This window comes from Ochotona princeps, chromosome 6 (assembly GCF_030435755.1).
Source record: "Ochotona princeps isolate mOchPri1 chromosome 6, mOchPri1.hap1, whole genome shotgun sequence".
Lineage (NCBI taxonomy): Eukaryota > Metazoa > Chordata > Mammalia > Lagomorpha > Ochotonidae > Ochotona > Ochotona princeps.
Window position 1 is genome coordinate 42,088,930 of NC_080837.1, and position 19,714 is coordinate 42,108,643.

Consider the following 19,714-nt stretch of genomic DNA (forward strand, 5'->3'; position numbering starts at 1 on the left):
TCATGGATGTTATTGAGTGCATCTCTGTCTAGCCACCCCAGCCCCCATCCTAGTTTTTATGCTTTTCCGTGGGAGTAGTAACCCAAGAAGGGGGAACCCACTATTTCCCTCCCAGGTCTCTCTCAATCCCAGTTTATGCACTCTTCGGGTGGTTCTGTGGTTTGACTTGACAGAACTAGCCGCCAGTGCCAGCTTCTGCCCTCTGATGCTGTGGCTAAGCCCAAACAACCCTCACCCACTCTGATTTATACTTGCACCCACAGGAATGATCAGCCCAGCCTGGCTTTTCCCTGATCTAGTCCACATCAGACTCACAGGTGCTGTAGCCCTGCTTAGTCTGGTCTGTCCCCATCCCAGCCCACGCTCTCCAGTGGGAGTAGCTGTCCGGCGAGGGGACCAGCCCTTTAATCCCCTTGCCAGCTCTGCCCCTCCCTTCCTGGATCTCTCGTGTGCTGGTTGGGTGCTGCAGTCAAATCCAGTACAGGCAACCTCACCCTTGCATTCCATATTGTGCACTGGTTTTCTGTCATGAGCAAACCTGGCTCGACCCACACTCTGTTCTGGTGTCCGAATTTGCCAGTGTATGGATGACATGTACTGATTCAGCCTGATCTGCCCCCGACCCATGCCAAATGTATGCCAGTGGGAAACTTTCCATGGCCTATTCTGGGCGGTTTCCTATCATGCTTCTTGCGCTTACTTGCAGGGATTGTGTCCTGCCAGAGGAGTTGCCCAGGCTCCTCCATCAGAACCCCTCCCAATGCCAGATTTTGCGCATACCAGGGGATCCATGAGCCAGCCCTACTCAGTTCCCCTCCTGTCCTAGCAGGAATAGTATCTTTTCTTGGCTGGCTTTCAACCCATTCTGGTTCTTGTTGTTGGATGTTTCAGCCCAGCCATGGCTCGTCCATACCCACATACGGCTCACACATGGCTCAGTAGGGGGTTGAGACCTAGCTTAGTCAGTCCCACATCCATCCTGGTTCTCCAGAACACCAGACGGTGTTGGAGTCTGGCCTGGCCTGGTGCATCCAATCCCAGTCCACACTAGTGCCACGGGACACTACAACTGTTTTCCTAGTTAGAATGCAGCCCCCATTCCAGCACACGCGCCCCTTGGTGGGAACCTCTTCCCAGTTAGGGTGTCCCCTTAGCTCCCCAACCAGGCCTGTTCCCAGCCATAGATCACACGCATGCCAGTGGCTGCTCTGACTTATGATTTCTGAATAGAATTCTAAATATAATTGCTGGGATGGTTCAGAGACACTGAGTACCCACTGATCTCTACAACCTCTAGAACCATTTCTGATCTTCTGGTTCATTTCTAGATATGCCCAACACGTGGTATATGATCCTAAAACTGGAAAGCATTGGTGATCTCTTGATTTCTTGGATAGTGACTGCCTCTTGCTCTTGCTAGTCATTGAGTTCCTTCACATGTTCCACTTGGCCTTTCAGTTCTGTAACTTTGTATAATCAAATCCCTGGGCTTTTCTTTAAATTCTTAGTGTTTTTCTGTTTTTCTGATTGGATTCTAATATTGTATAAAAGTCCAATCATATCAGGTGCATCCTTAGTATTGGTGAGTGATAACATTTAAGTTAAAGGCTATGCCTTTATAATTATTATTGTATGATCAGCATAAATTGATCCTTCTCATGTAGTTTTTAAAATAATTTTGTGTTGACATTAAAATTTTGTTCCTTACTGTGATGCTTACATTTTTGTATTTGTTTTAATAATTTTAAATATTAGTATACAGGGAACAGATGTCATGAGTATCGTAAGTATGATTCCAGGAATACAGTGGTTTTCCTTTTTTATTTCTTTGTTTTTTTCTTTTTAATTTTTTATGATAATATGCGCCCAATTTAATTTATAGGTCTAATGTTCTTCTAAACAAAGAGTTCTACAAATGAAATAGATAGACCACTGTTCTCCATGGATACAAACAAGAGTTAACAACATTCAGATTACAAAGTGTCAGTATTTTTTTTTAAGATTTGCTTATTTATTTATTTGAAACGTAGAGTGACAGAGAGGGAGAGATCTTCTCATCTGTGATCCACTCCCTGAGCGACTACAACAAGTGGTCTGGGCCAGACCGAAGCCAAGATGCAGGAACCCCATCATGGCCTCCCAAATTGGTGACAGGTTCCCAAGTAAATGAGCTGTCTTTCACTTCCTTCCCAGACATACTAAACAGAAAGCTGAATTGGAAGCATTCCAGTCTGAGATGCTCACATTATAAGTGGTGACTTAACTTGCCTTGCCTCTATGCCAGCTCCATTCACAAGTGCTTATTTATTATTATTATTATTATTATTATTATTATTATTATTATTATTATTATTATTGCAGTGCCATAGGCTCTGGGATTTCCCTTACCCCCTTCCCATTACCCTTCTTCCTCACTGAGATCCCTTACATTATTACTATAGTATAGTTCTTCATAAACAATCATATGTCCATCGTTGCAGGCATGGACAATGGCATAGAGACTAGCATCCTAATGTCAAAATATAGTAAACAGTTTCATTGGGAGTCTATCTTTGGTCTGAAGTAAAGATGCATACTGCATTGTATCTTTACATCTGGATATGATAGTCTCCATTACAAGGTTACTATACATCTCAAGTGAAAGGCCGCAATACGAAATCAACAAAAGGAAGAAAAATAGAAATTTATAATGCAATGAAGTTCAATAACATGCTGCTACATGATAATCTCCATTCAGTTATTATGCATCCCCTTAAACGAAAAGCCACAAAACAAGTTTTGTTTTAAATGACTGATTATGAGGCACTATGGTTAGTGATAACTGAACTCAGAATCTGACAGAACTTAAAACACACATATCTTTTGTAACACCAGAGAAATTGCCTCACTATACAAATTAAGATGTAAAGGATTTAAAGGAGAGCATAGTTTCATCTGGTGAGTGGTATCAGGTATAGCTTCGTGGGTTGTGAAGAATGAGCAGGCTTACATTAGGTGGAGACTGAGTACAGGATTTGTTTAAGAAATTTTCAGAAGGAAAAGACTCAGAACAAAGACATAAAAATAGAAACTTAAGGACCTGGCGTGATAGCATGGCAGCTAAAGTCCTCACCTTGCACGCACTGGGATCCCATATGGGCACGGGTTCTAATCCCAGCGGCCCCACTTCCCATCCAGCTCCCTGCCTGTGGCCTGGGAAAGCTGTCGAGGAAGGCCCAAAGCTTTGGGACCCTACACCCGCATGGCAGACCCGGAAGAAGCTCCCGCTTCAGATTGGCTCAGCTCCAGCCATTGAAGCTGCTTGGAAAGTGAACCGTTGGATGGAAGATCTTCCTCTCTGTCTCTCCTCTCTGCATATCTGACTTTCCAATAAAAATAAATAAATCTTTTAAAAAATTAGGAGGTTAATACTTTCAGCCAAACGGTAAATGATTAAGAAAAGACTTTGTGGAAATGAAGGTAGTTCATTGAGAACATTTTGTTCGACAGTTACAGAATTATGGTGGCAGTAGATTGAGGGAGAAGAAATTAGAAGTGTACAGAGCATCTTTGTTGTCTCAGAATCTCTCTGGCAATACATAAAGCTCCCATGTAGAGGGAGTCTGGTATTTTTACATATTGAGTCTAGGTGATGGTATTAACAAAAAGAGAAAAATGAGGCAGTTAAGGATGATGAGGAAATAAGTGATGCTCTTCTTGCCCTTTGTGATTGTTTGAACTCTTCCCCATGTGTTACCTTGGTTTCCCAGTACATCCTTATGAACTAGAAATTGTCATTTGCATTTTGTTAGGAGACCTCGATGGTGAGAATGAAGAGACTTTACAAGATTCATTATTGGATTTTTGTAAACCTGAACCTTTTTATTAAGGTCTTGTCCTCCAGGTTTTAAAAATAATTCACTTTATTAGCTTCCTCTTGGTGATACTGAAAGTCGTGTTTTCTTTTAGCTGTCAGTTATAATTCTTGTAGTATTAAAGTAAGATTTAAATGACTTTAGTTAAATTTTTTAAAGATTTACTTATTTTTATTGGAAAGGCAGATATACGGAGAAAAGGAGAGACAGAGAGGAAGATCTTCCATCTGCTGGTTCACTCCCGAAGCGGCTACAATGGCTGGAGCTGAACCAATCCAAAACCAGGAGCCAGGAGCTTCTTTCGGGTCTCCCATGCGAGTGCAGGGTCCCAAGGCTTTGGGTCTTCCTCGATGGCTTTCCCAGGTCATAGGCAGGGAGCAGGATGGGAAGTGAGCCTGCCAGGATTTGAACCGGGAACAAATAGGATCCTGGCATGTACAAAACGAGGACTTTAGCTGCCATGCTATCGCACCTGGCCCATTTTAATTTAAAAAATTTTTTTTATTAATTACATTGCATTACGTGACACAATTTCATAGGCTTTGGAATTTCCCCCAACCCCTTCTCGTGCCCTTCCCCCTTGGTGGATTCCTCCACCCTGTTGCAGTATTACAGTTCAAGTTCAGTTGAGATTCTTTCATTGCAAGCATATACCAAGCATAGAGTCCAGCATCTTATTGTCCAGATAAATTCAATGGTTTCTTGGGGAGACCATCTCTGGTCTGAAGGTAGCGCTGGCAGAATATCATCCTGATCAATTAAAAGCCCCAACATAACATCAGCAACAATTTACAACATTATGGAATTAATTGACATGGTATTGAGTAACCAATATGTTAGAAAATCCAAGTTCTTGACTACATCCTGTGACTACTTCATTGACATTTCAATTTTAGTTTATATACAGAACCGGCTGCTATACACCTTAAAATGGCTGTAGCGTACTATTCAGCTGTCTCGTGTCTATTTTCATTTTAGTATTTAACAGTTTATAGTGTTGAAGCATAATTTTGCTGAACTTGGCAGATTTTAGGATAGCCTAAATGGCTTATAACTCTAACAAGACATATGTCAACAGTTTAGGTGCAGAACAGTTTTAGGAGGGGTGTGCAGAGAAATTTCAATACCCTAGTGAGGAGTAACTAATCTTTGTGTCCTGCCTAGTAAGGTGTATGTGAATCCATGCTGACCGTTTCCTGTCTGATTCTAAGCTTTCCTTGTTGTTCTCTGTCTATCTGTTCTAATTTTGTTTGTTTGTTTGTTTGTTTGTTTGTTTTGGGGGAGTGCTCTGGAGGGACCTTAATGGTCACTGCAGGAGAGGGTGGGGATTCAAAGTTGGAACTAAGTAAGTACCAGAGAAAGCTCCTCTCCCTAGGCCGCGAAGGAAGTTAACTGTTCTGTTTCTGCGGACCACTCAGTGCTCCTGGCTGTTGTTCTGATGACCTTGGATCCTTCAAGGCAGGATTTGGACTTCTTCCATCCCATGTGGTATCTCCAAACAGGGGTGGATTACCTCAGAGTTCTTGGCCTCCGAAGGCACTCCAATTCCCTGTGGTGTCCTTGGCAGTTGGGATGTAGTCCTTGGTGCCTGTGCTGATAGTCCTTGGTGAGGATCCGGGAATTTTTAAAAGGAAAGTTTTAAAGCTTTAAAGATTTTTCCTGTTAGCATAGTTGTTCACAGTTGAAGACAGAAGGTTTTGTTTTGTTTTGAATTTTGGTGTCCAAGTCATGCCTTTGGAGACTGAAAGTAGAGCAAACATTTGATCCAGGGGTTAAGACATTGAGATGCTTACAAACCATACTGCAGTATTTGGATCGAATCCTGGATCTACTGCTAATTCCAGCTGCCTACCAATATGCCCCACAAAAGGCAGCAGTTGATGATGACTCAAGTGGTTTTATCTGTGCCTCTGCCACTTTCTTGGGAAATTCTGGTAGAGTTCTTGGATACAGGTTTCAACTTGACTCGGCTGTTGTTTTGTTTTTTTCTTTTTTCTTGTTTGTTTATTGTTTGATTTTTCCAGCAGGTTTTTGGAGCCTAAATCACTGATGAAAGATCTATCTCTCTGTCTTTCATATAAAATGAAAATAAGTGAATAGAAAAATTTAAAATACTGCATATTAATAATATTTCTAAAAAGCTAAAGCAATATTTTCTTGTTCAATAAGGTATACACATAATACAAACACCTGATAAATTGAACTTTCATGCACTCTTACAACTTCCTGTTGAGTATTTCCTACATTTACTGCTTAGCAAAGTAGTATATTTTTCTCTATATTCACATGATTGGAAAGTTAGGCACTACCTCATTAAACAAAAGGGCTTTTTTTTGGGGGGGTGGCACAGATTTTCAGGTCAGTAATGCTAGAACATAAAGGTACCTATATTACATAACAAAAATACATTTTTTTTCACAGTTTTGATTTTCTTAAAGTGGTGGATGCTTCTCTGTCCTGATACAAAGCAAGATCCTGTTGGGAAATGGCATATGAGAGTCTTTCCATCATGATTACAGCAGCACATTGTGAGCTTTTCTAATCATGCCACTTGATTTAATACAAACATGGTGTGTGCCCCTTTGATTTTTCATCCTTCAATTCACCATATATCTTTACAGCATACGTTTTTGAAATTTTTATTTTCATTTCTTTTTCTCACCTATTTATTTTTGTGTTTTTCTTACCCTGTGACAGTTTACTTCTCATCAAAATTAATTTTTTAGAAGTGCTTTTGTCAAGGTCAGATATAACCAAAATCATTGGCTACTTATTAGTCCCCCAAAACACCCTACACATACACAATACTTTTCTCATATCTTTCCTTTACTTCTTTGTGATAATTGATGCTGTAGGTTCTCCCTTCTTTTTAAAACCTTCCTGACCTTCTCTGATATCCCTGCTTCCTAATTTTCCATCTGTCTCGGTGTCCTTGGTTTTAAGACATCTTTCTTTGTGCACATCCTAAGTGTTGTGGTTCTTCAGAACTTCTGTCTGTACCCACTCCTTTTTTTTTTTTTTAAGATTTTATTGTTATTGGAAAGCCGGATATACAGAGAGGAGGAGAGACAGAGAGGAAGATCTTCCATCCGATGATTCACTCCCCAAGTGAGCCGCAACGGGCCGGTACGTGCCAATCCGAAGCCGGGAACCAGGAACCTCTTCCGGGTCTCCCACACGGGTGCAGGGTCCCAAAGCTTTGGGCCGTTCTCGACTGCTTTCCCAGGCCACAAGCAGGGAGCTGGATGGGAAGTGGAGCCGCCGGGATTAGAACCGGCGTCCATATGGGATCCCGGGGCCACGCCGCCGGCCCCCACTCCTTCTTGTTTACACATCCTCACCATTATCTCACTTTCGCCCCTGACTTTAGCTACCTTTGCTTTCTGCGTTCCCATCATCCCATTATACCCGGTTTGGGTACTCTAGTTCCAGATGCCTATCTGATACTTATCCTTGAATGACCCAAAACATATAACATTCAATGCCAAAATGATACTCATCTTCTTCCCTAAATCTATCTTTATCTTATCAGATCACTGTTATTGCTGTCTGTCAAGTGACTGAGCCAGACCTCTGGGAACATTTTGATTTCTGTTCCCAGCTGTGTGCCACCAACATTTGTTGATCATTCATTCTGAATATATCACAAATCTGCCTTGTTGTGATAGCCATTTACTTAATTTAGGCTTTTATCATTTCTTAAATTCGTTTAGGAGCCGCCTACATAGTTATTTTGCTTCTACTTTAGAATTATGATGATACTCCTCCATAGTCTTGTAAAATCTGATTCTAGTTGCAGAATAGCTTTATGTACTTAAAGTCAGTGAACTGCACACTTTAAAAATTATTTGAATGGAAAATTTTATGCCGCATATATTTGACAAAAAACAAAGGTACTCTGGTGATGATATTGTGCTAAAAAAATCTCCCAGTCAATATTCCTTTCCTTCCTTCCTTCCTATCTTCCTTCCTTCCTAATCAGAGAAATTCTTTGTAAAGCATGACATATGCTGTTCATGTTATAACTTCTGCCTAGCTCCTGTCTCATCTTCTGCTACATGCTCCACATCCAAGTGTTAACCTTTCCACAGTTTCTATCTTTTCTTCTTCTTCATCATCTTTTTCTGTTGTTTCCTGAACAACCTCTGACTATTGTGATAACAAACAGTTTTAGTTTTTCATAACTATGTCAGACTTTTGCTTCCCAGTGTTAACTCTACGCAGAGGTTTTCCTTGTCTCCTACAGTGGAGTGAGTAAATGAGAGCAGTAGATGAGAACTAATAGATAATAGGAAATCTGCCTTACTATGAGAGAGCTGTGACCATTAAAGAGTTTGGAACAGAAAGACAGCTCCAGTGCATTGAGAAAGCAGTGTTTGGCAGGTGCTAGGATAGTTTATTGTACACATACCATGTATAGTCTGCTCCATAATATTTCCAAGTATGGTCTTTACCTGCCTCGTAATTCTCCCTCTTTCATTTGTTACTGAGTGAGCGTGAGCGAGTTATGTAGTATTTCTTTCCCTCAGTTTCCTCCTCTATAAAATGAAGCTATAACAAAAGCTCCCTTGAAGAGCTGTTAGAATGCTCAAATGGAATAATGCATATTGTTAAATGATAAACACAGGTATTAGTAGATCATTTTCTGATAAATCCAGTTTAAGTTAATATAAATGTTGAAGCATGGTAAACTTTAATATCCTTTTATCCAATGAGGAGATCGTTTGAGTAATTGAGTGAGATATGCACGCTTTCACTGTGATCCTATTATTACAGGTGGAATTTTATGTAACTTTTTTTTTCTTTGTGTTACTGGCTGAACAGTAGGTGTAACTTTTTCTGAGTGAGCAGTTAAAAAAAAATTTCTTAGCATCTTAAGAAGTTATTTCAAAATACAGTTTCTAAATGGATAAAGCAATACCAAGTTGAGCTGTGTAGGAATGAATACTTTTTTCATTCTTGTTATTTTTTAATAAACATTTTTCCCATGACATATATTTACATGCATAGGGTATTACACCTCCCCCACCTTTTTTCTCTTCTGCATCCCCATATCCCCCTCCTGTTATTCATCCCCAAATTATTACAATGGTGTAGTCATTCATTTCATTATTACAACTTAGCTATATATATATATATGTATATATAGTATCTACACACATATATAAAATAGAGTTAAATAATGTTGAAGTATAATGCATAATTTAAAATAACAGTGGAAATCTACCATTGTTTGGAGTAAAGATACGTGCAATATTATTTTCCAGTGTGCCACTCTTTCTTATATAGTTGTGTGTGTATGTGTGTATGTGTGTGTGTGTGTGTGTGTGTGTGTTTTCTGTGTGTTATGTTAGTTGGTGCACATTAGGGAGAACATGTGATGTTTGTCTTTTGGGGACTGCCTTATTTCACCAAGCATAGTGGTTTTCAACTAGGTGCATTTTGCTGTTTACAGTATGATTTCATTCTTCTTTTTGGCTAAGTAGTATTCCACAGAGTTAATATGCCACATTTTCTCTGTCCATTCATCAGTTAATGAGCATATGGGTTGTTTCCATGTCTTAGCTATTGTCAGTTGTGCTGCTATAAAATGAGGATTCAGGTACCTCTTTCATATGCAGATTTCATTTTGTTTGCTCAGAAAAGATGCGTGGTATGATTTCGGGTGTTTTTGTTTGTGTCATTTGCTTCATTTGTTTTTGATTTGCTGAGAATTGCCTTGTAGGCTAGCATGTCCGTTGCATGAGAAATTCACATGCAATGAGTAAAAGCATGTATATTCTGCAAGTTTGGGATGAAACATACTGTATGTATCTATTCCATCGTGTAGATTAGCTCTTGTTTGTTGATTTTCTATCTTGGTGATCTGTCCATTTATGAGAGTAGAGTGCTGAAGTTCCCCATTGCTGTTGTATTGGAGTGTTTAGATCCCTTGTCATTTGCCTTAAAATACCCAGATGCCATGGTTTTGGGTGCATATACAGTTACTAACATTTTTTTTTTTTACTGCTGCTTTATTCTCCTAACAAGGGTTACATAATTTATGCCTTCACTTATTTGGTTTTGTTGTTATTGTTGTTATAGTTAAACTATTTCCCTGATCTCGAAATGCCAACTTAAACTTTTAGCCAAATAAATTCTTGGGAAGCTCCAGTTTGAAACTTCACTATTAAACTACAGTTTCATACAGATTTAATTTGGTTTAGCATAGCTTCATAAATAAGAGTATGGAAGCAAAATAATGCTCTGGTTGTAAGTGGAAACAACTGACAAATTATGGTGATGTTGTGTGATTACTTTGTCATTTCATATTCTGCCATATCAAATTTTTCTGTTTGGTGGTAAAAGCTTACTAAGGGAAATGATGATCATGCTACAAGCTAGTTAGCTAATACTCTATCATGTGCTCAGTTAATGGGAAAACTTCAGATGGTGATAGTTTCCCATTTTAGAAAATTGGTATATTGATAATGGTTAGAAAAACAAAAGCTTTTTTAAGAAGTCAAGCAAAAATTTTAGTTAGATGCTTATGTATCTTATATAGCTCTAGTTAGATCTTTATACTTCATAACTATTGAAATATAAATATCAATTTCATCATTTTATATGAAATAATATTCATTTCTGTAGTAAGTTTGATTAGCCAGGGTGTATGCAGTTTTACTGAAGTGAAGAATTAGAAGTTTAAAAGGAAAAATATAAGCTTAATGCTTTACCATTCATATTAATCTCTTATTTAGCTGTCTGGGCCCTGGAATATCATTGACATTCACAGATGTTTCTTATGTAATAATGTCTTGTGTTGCCAGAAGTCCAAATACTGCTGCTCAGCTCTATAATTCAAGTGTGCTTCTTTAATAAATGGTTCATATTACAAAATGTTAAAATTCCTTTCAGATGAAAAACACTTCAAATTCAGTGGATCATTTTTTTTCTCAACAGGCAGGAACTCATTAACAGAATAACATTGCTAACCAAGGCATTTTTCAAAGAAAATAATGTCTGATAAATGCAAGCTGCATATCTTCTCATCTTTAGAAAAACTAGGCCTAGTTTATATTTACAAAAGGTACAGCTTGGTTTCAATTTATCTTGGTGGCTTTACGAACCAACATTCAGTATTGAGATATGTGAATATTGAGCAAATACAGTCTAAATTGGTGTATATTTTTACCTTGAATTTAACACTGTTCCCACATGGCTAAGTGCCTTTATCATCCCCGTCCCTAAATTCGGTGTCACCTAGCTAGAGGATGGGGTGATGGGAGGCTTTTGCACAGCGTTGGGTATGTTGCAGAGTAGAATTTCATCCCTATCCTTATGTGTATGTGTTCCTGACACTGTACTGTTCTTGTTTTAAGATTAGTCTGTAAGAAGGTGGCTAGGAACTCGCATTTACTTTTAACATATTGGTTACTCATTACTATGTCAATTAATTCCATAATGATGTAAATTTTTGCTGATGGTATGTTGGAGCTTTCAATTGACTGGGATGATACTCTGCTGGCTCTGTCTTCAGACCAGAGAGGGTATACCTAAGAAGCCGTTGAACTTGACTGGACAATAAGATGCTGGACTCTATGTTTGGTATACGCTTGCAATGGGGGAATCTCAACTGAACTTGAGCTGTGGTTATGCAACAAGGTGGAGGAATCCACCATGGTGGGAGGGTTTGGGGAGGGGTGGGGAGAACCCAAGTATCTATGTAACTGTGTCACATAATACAATGTAATTAATGAAGTTAAATAATAAATAATTAAAAAAAAAGATTAGTCTGTAAGAAATCTTTGGTTCTGGGTTAGAGTAGAAACCAAAGCATATTATGTCATTATTGGTTGTTTAATGTTAAACTACACAGGAAACTACAAAAAGGAGGTTGACAAATAGGATAGCATGATGTTTATTTTTAAAGTCAAGTTTTTTTCCTTTGGAAAACATTTCTTGGGTTTTGTACATAATGTTCTGTAAAGAAGCATATAACAGAAACTACTACTATTGTGCAGTTCTTCTTGTAGACCAAAGGACAGTTGAGTCACCATTTCTGACTAATTTGTGTTTGACATATTTTTTTTAATAAATACTTCCTCGTAATCATCCTCCAGGAAAGAATTCCTTCTGTTAATGCATTTTACTTTTTTTTAAGATTTATATATTTTATTGGAAAGTCAGATTGACAGAGAGAAAGATTTCCATGCACTGGTTCGCTCCCCAAGTGGCCACCATGGCTGTAGATGAGCTGATCTGAGCCAATTCAAAACTAGAATCCAAGTGCTGCTTCTGGGTTTCCCATGTTTGTGCAGGGTCCAAGGACTTTAGGCCGTCCTCAGCTGCTTTCTCAGGCCACAAGCAGGGAGCTGGATGGGAAGTGGAACAGCCAGGATGTGAACCAGCACCCATATGGAATCCAGGTGCTTGCAAGGCAAGGGTTTAACCACTAGGCTACTGCACTGGGACCCAAGTGCATTTTACTCTTTATAAATCTATGTAATATATTTCAACTAATTCTTTACATGTTTATTCTCCTACATTTTATTACTATATTTTATTTTTAATCATTAACTGTGCTCCTTTAAAATAGTTGTTTTCTCTCATCTTAGAATTTGTCACACAGTGGGGCTTTTAAAATTTCCATTTGATAAATATGTGAATAATTTTTCCTGACAGTTTACCTTTGCTTCAGTACAGAGGGGTGAGACTTGAGTACATATATTCATAGGTGTATTTTAACCGCTTTTTATCTTAGAAGATAATACATGTGTTATAAAAACATTCAGAAAGTACAAAGTTAGAAATGAAATCGCAAAATGAAATACTGCTACTTAGAAATAAACAGATATACAATTTTGTCTACATCTCTTTTTCTATACTTACTGATTTTTCAGACATGTCCAGGTATTTTAGAATGTCATCTTGATCAGTTTTTCACTTAACCTGATACCAATAAAAGTTTCTCATATTGCATATCATTGAAAATACATTTAATATATATATATATATATATGTTTTTTAAAGATTTATTTATTTTTATTGCAAAGTCAGACATATAGAAAGGAGGAGAGACAGAGAGACAGAGGGGAAGATCTTCCATCCGATGATTCACTCCCCACGTGGCTGCAATGGCCCAAACTGAGCTGATCTCAAGCCAGGTGCCAGGAGTCTCTTCTGGGTCTCCCACATGGGTGCATGGTCCCAAGGCTTTGGGTCGTTCTTGACTGCTTTCCCAGGCCACAAGCAGGGAGCAGGATGGGAAGTGGAACAGCCAGGATTAGAACTGGTGTCCATATGGGATCCCAGTGTGTTCAAGGCGAGGACTTTAGTCGCTAGGCTACCACATCGGATCTGAGAATACAATTTTGAATGAATGCTTTGCTATATTCTATTTTAAATATACCACTCTTTGTTCATATTTGGAATGGTAGAATTTTCCAGCTCTTCTTGCATTTACATTTTGAAGCATGCATTAAAAAATTAAATGGAAAGATATATATTGTAATTTTGCTGAAATAAATACAGCTACAACAGGTGATTCGAGAATTATTTTAGGAGGAAAAGTCAGAGACACCTCTGTGATTGTGAGTGAATCAGGAAAGCGCTCAAAGATGTTGATATCAGTGAGCTTGGCTGTATAGGCCATAACTGCTTTTATATATATTCGGAGCTTAATTTCCCCTCAAATAGGATGGGAAACCACCTAAGGATTTTAAATGGGGAAACCTACATGGATCAGGTTTATATTTTGAAATATCACTCTGGTTTCTTTGTGAAGCTAAATTTAGCAAGAAATAGTGGGTTTAGGATGGCCACTTACGAAACTCTTGTAGCAGTCTGAGTGGGAGGTGATGGTTGTTTGAACTAGAGTGGTAATGATGAAGAGAATGAGAAGTGGTTTGATTCCGGATATTTTCAGGAGTTGAGAACAATGGTACTGCTGTTTGATATGTCATAGGAAGAGCAAAATCATGGACTACTCTATGGTTTTTGGCTTGAATAATAATATTTTTACATAAAATTTTATGCAACATAATTAAATGCTTATACAATTCAATGTAAGCGTAATTTATTTAGAATAATTTTATGTAATACAAATGTTTTGTTTATATGTAAACATGTTTCTGTAATTATGAATTTGTGATAGTTATGTGTAATAAATATATGAAACATTTATTTGTATAACTAAATACATATATAGTGCCATTCTCTGAAGTGAGGGGAAGTATTGAAAGATTTCTGTTATGTGATGGGTATATATGCTTGAAACAAGAGCTTTGTTTTAAGTCTGTTAAACTAATGCTATGTTTTACTTAGAACGTTCAAATGCTCAGAATCAAATGCTGACTAGTTTTTTGAATAACATTATTCTGATTTTTGATATGTAATAGAAAATTCATTAAAAAAAGTATCTCGAGTAAAAACTTTCCAAGAATCATAAGTGAATGTATAAAACAAAAAGTAGATATCGACCTGGTCTTGCTTGTTAGTAAGAAGTCATACCTTCTTATTGTCTTATTAGCAACAACAAGATTTACCACCACTAGCAACTTCTTTCATTTTATATTGAAAGACCAAAGTCTGGACTATTAATACACTTACAGTTTGTATATATATGTACACATACTCTCTTGGTTTTGCAAAATATCGGCTGTTATTGCCTACGCATCAGTATAGGTACTTAGAGATGGTTGGTCTTCTTTTCCCTTAAACAAAGATACATCCTGAGAATCAGTTGATCATCTGTATTCAGCCCTTGAATTCTTCACATTGTTTTGTTTGTTAGACTTTCTAAATAGATGCTTGGTATAATGATGGTTTTTACCCACAGGAATGTGTGCAAATATTAATAATAATAAAGCTATGTTTTTGTCAGTTTGCATGTATATGCTTTTGGAAATGTCATCTCCATTGGTATGATTGTCAGTTTCGATCAGGTAGCTGCCTTTATTCTCAGTAATCCTGTTTTCACATTGACAAAAGCTGGGAGAGAAAGATGATGTAGCACAGGATCTATATCCTAATCTGGCCGTATCTGACTTTATAATCTCTCTGAATATACCTTATTTTCAAAATGAAGAGAACGATAATAGTTTACCTGGGAACATCATTAAAAAGTGGTATTATAATTATTGAATGACATGTTCTACTGTTTTTAACATTCAGTGATGCAATTGTTGACTGTATTTTTTGAGTTGAACTTATACATACATACTTTATAGTGACAGTGACATGAACTGGATAGCTTTCACTTGTGCTTGAAAACTGTGATTTAGAAGGTATCAGGCTGTTTTGAGTCCAGTCTTTGTTTCCAAACTAACTTCATTACTACAGACATTTTTTAATTAAATTTTTTATTTACATAAAGATAACAAGTTTTGCATGATTCTGCTACTGACAGGTTTTTGTGATTGTTTTTAAGATGTGTTTATTTTTACTTGAAAGGGAGAATTATGGAGAGAAGGAAAGACAAATATCTTCCATCCATTGGTTCAAGCTTCCCCAAATGGCTGCAAAAATGAGAACTGAGCTGATCCAAAGCCAGGAGCCAGGAGTCTCCTCTGTGACTCCCATTTGTGTGCAGGAGATCAAGGACCTGGGTAATCCTTTGCTGCTTTCCCAGGTCATAAGCAGGAAAACTGAGAAGCCAGGAAATGAACTGGTACCCAGATGGGATGTTGACACTTGAAGGTGGAAGATTAGCCTGTTGAGACATTGCATTGGCCGTTGTTACTTACATCTTTAAAATATTTATTTTCTGGGTCTGGTGCAGTGGCCTAGTGGCAAAAGTCCTCACCTTGCATAAGCCAGAATCCCGTAGAAGTGTAGGTTCATGTCTTGGCTGCTCCACTTCCTCCTAGTTGCCTGCTTGTGGCTTGTAGTTCAAAGCCTTGGGAACCTGCATCTGTGTGGGAGACCCGGAAAAAGCTTCAGACTCCTAGCTTCGAATCAGCTCAGCTCAGCTTCAGCCATTGTAGCCACTTGGGGAGTGAACCAGTGGATGGGAGATCATTTTTATAGAAATTTCCTCCGTATTTATTCATTCATTATTATTTTATCCTGATTTTGTCTCTTATCACAATTACAGTTCTCTTGTCATATCTCCACTGGATTCTCCTTCCTCTCTTCCATGTTGCTCTATCTTCAGGATCTTAAACTTATCCCTCTTTTTACCCTATGTCCTGCTGGGTCTTTGTTTTGCTTCTTTGCTGTTGTGACTTCAAGTGTTTGGTTACAGAACCTGCAAACTCCTGTTCACAACCATTCCCCTTCTCTGCAGTTTAGCTTTCTGTGGTTTCAGTTGTAGTCAACTGTGGTCCAAAAATTTTGAGTAGGGCCCGGCGGTGTGGCCTAACGGCTAAAGTCTTCGCCTTGAATGCCCCGGGATCCCATGTGGGCACCGGTTCTAGTCCTGGCAGCTCCACTTCCCATCCAGCTCCCTGCTTGTGGCCTGGGAGAGCAGTCGAGGACGGCCCAAAGCTTTGGGACCCTGCACCCACGAAAGGAGATCTGGAAGAGGTTCCTGGCTCCTGGCTTCGGATCGGCACGCACTAGCCATTGCTGCTCACTTGGGGAGTGAATCATAGGATGGAAGATCTTCCTCTCTGTCTCTCCTCCTCTTTGTATATCTGGCTTTCCAACAGTAATAAATAAATCTTTAAAAAAATGTTTTTTGAGTAAAAAGATGCAAAAGTAAGCAGTCTATAAGTTTTAAGTATGGTTAGTGTATTATCATAATTATTTTACTATGATTATTGTCAATATCTTATTCTGCCTAGTTTATAAATTAAACTTTATCATGCATGTGTATGTATAAGAAGAACTCTATATAGATTTCAGACTTTTGCTTTTGGTCTTGGAATGTATCCTCCATAGGAAGAAAAGAATACTGTACTCTCGAGTTCTATAGTTGTTCTCAGTGTAGCTTAAAGTTTTACTTTAGATAGTGCTATGAACCAAATTTTATTCCCACAAAATATTTATGTTCACATCCTAACTTCTAGTGTGATGGTAGATACTTGGATTGTTTCAAGTTTGGAGTTCTTAGAAACAAAGGTGCTGTGAAACTCCCTGTATCTTAGTGTGGATGTTTCCATTTCTCTTATGTCACTTTAGGATTTTAAGAAGTGAAACATCATTATATTTTTTATGTGGAAAAATAAGCCTAGTTATAGTGGGAACAGTAAGACTAGGGGTCTGGAGTAATGGGACTGATATGGTGGTTCAACAGGCTAATCCACTACCTGCAGTGCCAGCATCCCGTATGGATTCCTATTTTAGTAGCTGGTGCTCCATTTCCAATCCAGCTCCCTGCTGGACAGGGAAAGCAGTGGAGAATGCCTCAAGTCCTTTGACCCCCAAACCCACGTGGGAGACCCAGAAGAACCACTTGCCCCTCCTGGCTTTGTATTGGCTCAATTCTAGCTGCTGTGACTGTTTGGGGAATAAACAAGGGGGGGAAGATTCTCTCTCTGAGTCTGTCTGTCGATTAGTCTTTTGAATAAAAATAAATAAATCTAAACCCAAAGTAGAGAATGAGAAGGAGTCTGGTATGGGAGAATCAAGAAGGAAGGAAAGAGGCCAAATAATAATTTTTGAAAAACAACATTATAGACATACTCATAGGAATTGGGAATGAGCCAGCCAGAGAGAAGCAGCATGTATGATTCTAAGTAAATAGTAACTCAAAGAGATGCTAAATATTTGTTTTAAAGGAAAATACTGAGTTTATTTTACTTCACCTATTTTTTAGTTCAATCTGTTTGCTGGATATCTGTCTAATTTTTTCTATCCATTTTAATCCATATTAACTTTGTAGCATCTTTTAACTTGATCATACTTGAGTTTATAGTCTCTTCTAGGTCATTAATGTGTATGCTGGTCAGGCTAGTCCTTGTCCCTGTGGGACTCTGCTGAATATATTGCTAAATGTCCTTTGAAACTATGTTAATAATAATTCATCATTTCCTTACTGTGATAGAATTCTTTACCTACTGTGCTATATTGTTACCTGGACAATACCTCTAACATCTTTACTTTCTGGATGGTTCCATAGCAATCATCTTTTTCTAAGATGCAGAAATGAAATCATTATGCTCCCTCATCTATTTATGCCATTGCATAATTTAAAAAAAGAAGTTACTCAATCTGGGAAAATATTTTCTTTAAATAGAAATTTCACAAAAGTTTCCATCGAACATCAGTGAGTTTTTAAAAATATGTTAAGTGTGAAAACATTTTGGAAGTACTGCCTTAGTCTTCCTAAGGGGGGTCTCTGGTTATTCAAATTCTAAGAAAAAGAATATTTTTTTTCTACAGTTAAGAGGATGATTTGAATGTGTATAATTATTTGTTTCTGAATATAAATTGAATTTTCAGTAAATTAGCATGTTTCACAGTTTCCTAGATGAGAGATAGTGTATTTGTAATTTTCATAGGATGATGAAAGCACGAGCCTTGTGTTTATTTTTAAAAGTTGCATATCTTTCTTTGTTTCTAGGAAAAAGAAGACGTAGAAGGAGTATCAGTAGGTGCCATACTTTCTGATTATCAACGTGCCCGAGTAGAAAATGTGTAAGAGATCTTTAAGTTGTCATGTGTCTTTAAAATACATGTATTTAAAAATATGAATTAGTATAAAATAAATACACATAAATCATGCATAGATCTAATATTCTGTATGGCCTCTGGAACTAAATGTGTGTGTTTACCTAAATAACGAATGTCGCATTTTTGCTTTTTTTCTGTCATACAAGAAAACTTACATCACACATCACTGAACATTGCACATAAGAAAACTCCTAACTTCCTATGAAGAAAAATAATCTGTACTAAAATTTCAGAAACTGAGAAGCATTATTTTCAACTTTTCCATATTTGATTTGCTACATTCCTTTAATCTCTTTTGATTTATTTCATTAATATAAAAATCAGTCGCTAATAGAAGGAATTGTATAAAATTCAAAAAAAATTATGTTAAGGAAAATGCTCTCCTGAGTTCATAGAACTCAATTCTTGAATCAAAATATTCATGTGTTTTGAGTACTTACTTATGTACAAAGGCTTTTTAAACGATTTGTGTCCTCTACCATTCCTCTCCCTAAAAGACGTAGCACTGATTTAACATTTAGTCTTTATGCATAAACACAAAAATACTCAACTCCATTGATGTACTCAAAAATTATTATGTGAAATAATGATTATTTAAGGTTGGCAGTGCAAAATACCACCTGAATGAATTTATTTTTCAATTTTACTTTTTATGAGATATTATATAGACTTTGCATAATTGTGTCTGCATATTTATGGATGCCCCAGTTTATTTGGATTACACTTTGGTATGTAGATAAATGACTTGGCCATTCAGTTGAGTTAATAGAAGTAAGATAATGACGTTATTTATGAATCAGTTTTTGTTCTTGACAAACATATTGACTACCTCCTTAAAAACCTGCAGGTAATGAGCTTGAAAACTAAGGCTTTATATTTACTTTGTTTACTTTCTTTGTAATTCCACTGTGGGTTTAAGACAATTTTAAGACAGACTTTCTTAAGCTAACTAAGAAAAGGCTGAGTTAAAGCACAGTTATGTGCTGACTTCACACTTTTAGTAGTATATCAGAATCTCTGGACAGTGGAGGATAGAAATAGAGTAAGTTGAAAGAGGTCAAGCATGCAAAGTTTGAAAAAGGTTTGTTTTTTTACTTTGTGCCTACTGATGTTTGTGAGCAACTTGCTCCGTAGTGAGAACCTCATCCCAGGTAGGGTGTCCCCCCAGCTCCCCAAATTGACCTTTTCCTAACTGCAGATCCTGCATCTGACAGTGGCTGCTCTGACTCAGCTTATCTCATTACCACACGTGTCCTGGCCTC

At 37.7% G+C, this 19,714-nt stretch overlaps 1 protein-coding gene across 1 annotated transcript in view; it reads left to right on the forward strand.

The window, feature by feature from the left end:
• Nucleotides 1–19,714, forward strand: part of DPH6 (diphthamine biosynthesis 6) — a 138,853-nt gene that overhangs the window by 60,776 nt on the left and 58,363 nt on the right. Inside the window, exon 4 of the mRNA XM_004578194.3 lies at nt 18,343–18,416. Coding sequence (XP_004578251.2) covers nt 18,343–18,416 — 74 coding nt within the window. The remainder of the gene's footprint in view (nt 1–18,342; nt 18,417–19,714) is intronic.